The sequence below is a fragment of the Hyperoodon ampullatus genome (genome assembly GCF_949752795.1).
Source record: "Hyperoodon ampullatus genome assembly, chromosome: 4".
In the NCBI taxonomy this organism is placed as follows: Eukaryota; Metazoa; Chordata; class Mammalia; order Artiodactyla; family Ziphiidae; genus Hyperoodon; species Hyperoodon ampullatus.
Genome location: NC_136917.1, coordinates 60,233,866 through 60,241,084, shown reverse-complemented (window position 1 = coordinate 60,241,084; position 7,219 = coordinate 60,233,866). Strand labels below are relative to the sequence as shown.

The following is a 7,219-nucleotide window of genomic DNA, read 5'->3' as shown; positions in this document are numbered from 1 at the left end:
CACTCCCTCCCCCCAAAAAAAACACAAATTAAAACAAGACATCTTGCTAGTATAAAAACGACCAAGGTCCAAGTAATAATAAAAAAATAGAGTCCATCAATGACTGTAACACAAAAATGTGTATGTGGGGCCAAGTCCATCTTCAGAGGGAGACAAGGGAGGTGGCAGGCAAACAGGGCAACACCCCCAAGGGTGAACAGCCTTAGAAGTGGCTTCCCCAAGGACAAAATGGGGAAGGCGGTGGGAGGGGAAAGGACTTAGGAGTCGACCCTAGTTGGGTGGTTGAAAACAGCTACCCCTATAGCCACTCCCAGGCATTAAAAAAATTTTAGAAGGAGCTGCCTCCATACCCACCCCCACCGCCATAGCCACCTCTGTAAGGTCCACTGTTACTGCGACCTCCCCAGCTGCTGCCTCCTCCACCGCCGCCGCCACCGCTCTTCATGGGCCCATAGGACGACTGGTGCTGGCTGTAGCTACCGAAGCCGCCGAAGCCGTTACCGTAGTCGCTTCCACCGTAGGACGAACCGCCTCCGCCGCCTCCGTAGGCGTTGTAGCCACCGCCGCCGCCGTAACCGCCGTAGCTGTTGTAGCCGCCGCCGCCCTTAGACAGGCCGTTCTGGTCACGACCACCGCCCCGACCCCGGCCGCCCCGGCCGCCCCGGGAGGAGCGGGAGCCGCCTCCGCCCCCACCGGAGTGGATATCCTCCTTGGGGACAGCCTTCTTCACCTCCACGCGATGGCCCTGGATCGGATGGAACTTGACCACCGCGGCCTTGTCTGCCGCGTCGTGATTCTGAAAATACACGAAGCCGAAACCACGCTTCTTGCCGGACTGCTTGTCGGCAATAATCTCGGCCTTTTCCACGGTGCCAAACTGCGAGAAGTGCTCTATCAGGTCGCCCTCGGCCACGTCTCCCTTAAGGCCTCCGACAAAGAGCTTCTTCACCTTGGCGTGGGCACCGGGCCGCGCCGAATCCTCCCGGGACACCGCCCGCTTCAGCTCCACCGTGTTGCCGTCCACGGCATGGGGCGAGGCGGCCATGGCGGCATCGGCCTCCTCCACATTGGAGTAGGTCACGAAGCCAAAGCAACGGGAGCGCTTGGTCTGGGGGTTCACCACCACCACGCAGTCCGTCAGGGTCCCAAAGGCCTCAAAGTGGCCGCGCAGGCCCGACTCACTCGTCTGCACGTTGAGGCCGCCGATGAACAGCTTACACAGCTGGGAATTCTCCATCTCCACGGCCCGGGCCTTCCCCCCGCCCTGCGAGCTCCGAGGTTTCGCCGTCGCCGTTGTCGTTGGCTAAGGCTTCTTCACAGCTTGGGCCCAGCCGTCGCTGGAGCCGCCCCCGCCGGTCACCGACGGGGAAGGGAAGAAGGGAAGGGAAGGGAAAGAGGAAGAGAGGAAGGGGAAGGGAAGGGGAAAGGTGCCGGCTAGAGGGCGAGCCGAGGAGACTTGAAAGCAAGCAAGGCCGCCGCTACCGCCACCTCCGCTCCCTTATCTGGGCACCACACAAAGAGGCCGCTGAACGCGCGCGCACCCTCGCCGAGGCGTGCGTCACCGCGGACGTACGACAGCCCAGGGCTGCCCGCCAATCCCCGCCTCGCTATTATTAGTCCCGCCTACCGCGCTGCCGCGCCGCTCTAGGTCACGGACTCCCCGCCCTCCGCGGTCTATTCAAGCCTTCGGCCTGCGCTGCTCCCACCACCGCCTCTACCGCCCCGCTTTCACCCCCGGGATCCTCAGTTCGCCCTGACTAGGGACTCTCCCTGCCCTTAGCTAACCTTTGCGATTCATTTGCCCCCAGCCCCGCGGCTGTTCCTGGTGATTTTCCCCCTCCCCTAGCCGTATCCCTTCGCCAAACTCCGCAGTGGCGTTCGCGCCAGCCCCTTGAGAGACGTGTCAGCTCAGCCAATCACGGCGATCCGCTCGCACCCACTTCCGTTTTCGGCAGCTGCTGGACGGGCGCGCTCCCCGGTGCGCGCTGGCACCGGCGCCCCTAGAGTGCGGAGCTCGCTTGCCACCCCCACGCCTCCTCCCGCCCTGGGCTGGCCACGGGGTGGGAAATGGGGGTGGGGTCGAGCCGGGGACGAGCTGGGGGACGTTCCCAACGGATGCGGCCTGGGGCGCCACGCGCGGGCTTTTTGAAAACTTGACTGTTGGGGTTGGGGGTCCGGATTTATTTGCCTTGTTTCGGCCGGGCCGCTACACCTGGCGTCCTCGCCCCTGCCGTCCGCACAAAGATGGAGGGAAGAGGCCTAGTCGGGGAAGGCGGTTATTAACCATTTAGAGTGGGCCCGAGCGGCGATTAGACTAAAACGCCGGCACGTGGCCCTGCGCACAAGAGAGCCCGAGGCCATGTGAAGGACAGCAGCGCGCCTCCAGACTTTCCGACCAAGGCGTGGCGCGAAACCCCCGCCACCCGTAGGCCGTCCTTGAAGCCCTCCCGCGACACTCCTCTCAGCCTCCCTTCGCGCATTCAGACAGAGGACGTTTTCATATCACCCCAGTATACACATCTTTTTTTTCGCGGTACGCGAGCCTCTCACTGTTGCGGCCCCTCCCGCTGCGGAGCACAGGCTCCGGACGCGCAGGCTCAGCGGCCATGGCTCACGGGCCCAGCCGCTCCGCGGCATGTGGGATCTTCCCGGACCGGGTCACGAGCCCGTGTCCCCCGCATCTGCAGGCGGACTCTCAACCACTGCGCCACCAGGGAAGCCCTGTACACATCTTTTTATATGTTTACGTTATCTGTGCGAGCTTCCTTCCCAACTAAAACGTTAGGTTTTTTGTTTGTTTGTTTTTGCGGTACGCGGGCCTCTCACTGTTGTGGCCTCTCCCGTTGCGGAGCACAGGCTCCGGACGCGCAGGCTCAACGGCCATGGCTCACGGGCCTAGCTGCTCCGCCGCATATGGGATCTTCCCGGACTGGGGCAAGAACCCGTGTCCCCTGCATCGGCAGGCGGACTCTCAACCACTGCACCACCAGGGAAGCCCAAACGTTAGGTTTTTTAAAGGCGTTTCCAATCGGACTGGGAGCCGAGGGAGTTAAACACATGAACACTGTATTTTAAGTCATATGCACCCCTGAAAACTGCCTTATGGACCCAGATGGGAATGCAAGAAAGTTACAGTGGCTTCCATTTATTGAACCTTTTGTGTGCCAAGCAAGATACAAGGAGTGCAACACGGTGTAAGACATGTGACCGAAAGCCCAAAAACCATGTGGTAAATTAGAAAAGGAATTCCTCACTGTATCCTGGAATGGAATGTATTCAGAAATGATTAAAGAGGTAGAAGTTGCACTGCATCGCATGAGTCAAAGGCTAGATAAGATTTCTATAGGGAGTTTATCTGAACAAAATCTGGTGGAAATTTATAAGCTCCCAGGGACAATGAGTGGACCAGTTTGACTGGATCATGAGGTTTTTGACAGAAAAAAGTAAAATAAGGGTCTTGGTATTATGGAATGTTTTGAAATTTAGATTAAGGAGTATGAATATTATTTCAAAGGCATATAGATAGGCTTCAAAGTTTGGGGACAATCTATAGTCTGGCTCTAATACCTACTAACCATGTGACCATCGAGTTGTGTGACTTCAGACAGGTCACCTAAGCTTTTTAAAATTAAATTATAAGTTTTATTATCTGAAAATCAGAACATAAAACACCTACCCACTGTGGTAAAAATTAAATGAGATTCTGCATGTAAACGCAGAGCACAGTGCCTGGCACATAGTAAGTGCTCAATTTATCCAATAAATACTATACCGAGTGCTGGGAACAGGGCAGTAAACAATAGACAAAAAACTCTGCCCTCATGGAACTTACATTCTTGTGGGGAGAAGCAGACAATAAATAAGAATGGCATACAGCATGTTAGATAGTGAAAAGTGTCATTGAAAAAATTAAAAGAGGGCTTCCCTGGTGGCGCAGTGGTTGAGAGTCCGCCTACCGATGCAGGGGACACGTGTTCGTGCCCCAGTCTGGGAGGATCCCACATGCCGTGGAGCGGCTGGGCCTGTGAGCCATGGCCGCTGAGCCTGCGCGTCCGGAGCCTGTGCTCCACAACGGGAGAGGCCACAACAGTGAGAGGCCCGCGTACCAAAAAAAATAATAATAATAAAAGAGAAGGACAATAGGAAACTACTACCTTGTCATTACAAAACACAATTCAGGTATGTCAGGATTTGCTAACCAACTGATAAAGAATGAGGAAAATATAAGAATTCCAGTGTTTGAAATCTGGAAGCCAAAAACTGCAGCATAATAGAACTAGAAAAATCTAACAAAAGAAACTATTTTGGAGGAAGTGGGGGAGATGATGAACATAGTTGTTAATGTTTAAGGTGATACTGGGATATTCATGGGGCACTGTTTTCTGGGATGCCCAAGACTATAGCTCAGATGAGAGATTAGACCTGAAGAAATTTAGTTTAGAGTCATCCAAATAAATGTAAAACAGTAAAAGGTGAATTTCTGAAAGAGAATAAGACCATAACTTATTTTTCCATCTAAACTGTAAATTCTAAAGTAACAGTTTTTTCTTACATTGTTTTGAAATAATCCTCCATACCACCTTACTGAGGACCCATTATTGGTTTAATTTCTATTGACTAGGAAAGCTTCAAAGAACTGTATGTCTAGTACAAGCCTTACATATAGAAGGAGGGTAGGGATGATGGGAGACAACACAAGCATGTTTGAGAGACATTTAGAAAGCCAGGATAAATGCAAGATAATTGGGATGTTAGATTCTATTCAGAGGTTAGATTGGTAAAGGTAGGGACAGTGAATAAGCAGTGTTATATAAACACTTAAATGATGCTGTCGCTTTCCTACCCCGCAGATCATTCAGGAGAAAAACATTTTTTTTTTCTACTTTACCTTTTAGATCATTGCCTGAGTATGGTTCTGGCTTTACCTTGCTTACAGGTATGTCAGCCTTCCAAAACAAAAAAGTTTAAAAATATAACTGAAATTTAGACAACCTTTGTTTTCCATCCCTCCTGCAAATGTGATTACAAAAACCTAATTGAATATGGTGTTTAAACAACTCATAGAAATGCACAATAAAAGGGCATATTTTACTGTACCTAAATATACCCAGAAAAAGAAAACGAGAACTAGAGAAAAGGAAAAAGAATGAGCTGAAGAAGAGGGGGGAAACTACGGCCAGCTATATTTCCAGAAAGCAGCAACTCTGCTTTTTTTTTTTAAGTCAACTTTTTATTATATCCAAGAGTTTCATTTTGCAGTTAAGAGTTCTGTTGTGGCCTGAACTATGTCCCCACCCTCCCCTCTATATTCATATTTTGAAGCCCTAGCCCCCAGTACTTCTGAATGTAACTATAATTGAAGATATGGTATTTAAAGAGGCGATTAACTTAAAATGAGGCTCTTAGGATGGAGCCCTAATCCATATGGTTAGTGTCCTTATAAGAAAAGGAAGAGACACCAGGGGCATATGTGCACAGAGCAATGACCATGTGAAGAGGCAGCGAGAGGGTGGTCATCTGCAAGCCAGGGAGAAAGATCTCAGAACTCAACCCTGCTGGCACCTTGATCTTGGACCTCCAGCCTCCAAAAGTTGGAGAAAAAATTTCTGTTATTTAAACCACATATTCTTTGGTATTTTGTTATGGCAGCCCTAGCAAACCAATACCTGTTCCACTTTTACTTACTCAAGGTACTTTCCAAAGGGGCAGTCTGCCATTTGTGATGAGGTACAGTCTTTCTAATGCACTCTTTAGCAACTCACATCAACAGCCTTAAAATCTGACTCATTCTTCTGAACCAGTAATGATGCTTCTGGGAATTTATCCTAAGGAAATAATTGAGGATCTGTGTAAGAGTTCAGCTACAACATCTCAATACTGTTTAAACTAGAAAAAAAATAGGAAACTATCCAATTGCCTCCAAATAGCTAACTAATTAAACAAATAAGGAAATAATTAAATAAATAGTTCAGGTAAGAATATTATGAAGCAGTTAAATTGATACTGTATAGGAAAAACAATGACTGGTACTTGGGTATGAATCTTACACCATTATGATGATGTGTGAAAGGTCACATTACTTATTTTACCAAATCAAATTAAGTCTGACTTTAAACCACATACTTGACAGAATGGTAATAATGTCAACATGTCGTTATTGAGGCTCCTCTCATCTTTTTCCACTCAAAGGCACTTGCCTCTCTCCCCGTCCCCTCTTGGGCAATCTAAGAGCAATACCCTTGATAAAATGCTTTTTGTTTAAAAAAAAAAATAGGTTGGGGGGACAATGAGGACTGAACTTAAAAGACTCTCCTGAGGCAAAAACATACACAGACATACTCAATCTGTGTATATATTAACTGTATCTTGTTCCAGTGCCTGTATATTTTCTTGCCTCAGGTGCAAAATCTAGGCTTTTAGAAGGGATTTATATTTGTTTCCTCCACATGGGAGGGGATGTCAAAGGAGGAGGGCTTGGAAAAAGACAGTTTCCCAAGGCTAGGACAAATGACCATACAAAAGGTACAAACTTCCAATTATAAGTCCTGGGGATATCATGTACAGCACGGTGACTATAGTTAACAGTACTATATTGTATATTTGAAAGTTGCTAAGAGAGTAGATCTGAAAAGTTCTTATCTCAAGAAAATAACTATATGTAGTGAAGGATGTTAACTAAACTTATTGTGGTGATCATTTTTGCAGTATATACATATTTCAAACCATTAAGATGTACAGCTAAAACTAATACAATATTTTCTGTCAATTATACCTCAGTTTTTAACATTAATTTTGAAACAAAAGACATGACCAGAAGCTTCTGGGTTTTTGTCCATGGGAGGAAACAGTGGCCCAGCCAGTGTACAGCCCATCATTCTACTTTACCCTCCCCCGCTACACACACACACACACACACACACACACACACACACACACACACACATAACAGTGCCGGCTGAACACTATCTTGAAAGCAAGGGATATCACCTTAGTCTTGGGACCAGATCCACATCTGTAGCCCCAAATAAACCTGGAATTCTTACATGTAAAACTCCAATAATAATGGATATTTAATTGCCAACCACTTGGGTGGGAGATTGGAGAAGATTACCAGAATTAAAGGATGTTATGGACTGAGTGTGTCCCCCAAAATTGATATGTTGAGGCCTAATTCCCAATGTGCTGGTATTTGGAGGTAGGGACTTTGGAAGGTAAGTCA

At 48.6% G+C, this 7,219-nt stretch overlaps 1 protein-coding gene across 1 annotated transcript; it reads right to left on the bottom strand.

Annotated features, from left to right (window-relative positions):
- On the bottom strand, positions 1–1,237 carry HNRNPA0 (heterogeneous nuclear ribonucleoprotein A0; the record flags this gene model as incomplete). Its single annotated transcript, XM_079702438.1, has 1 exon — positions 1–1,237. The coding sequence occupies one exon, from the start codon at positions 1,235–1,237 to the stop codon at positions 329–331; it is 909 nt and encodes a 302-aa protein (XP_079558564.1). The 3' UTR covers positions 1–328.
- Between the last annotated feature and the right edge of the window lie 5,982 nt (positions 1,238–7,219).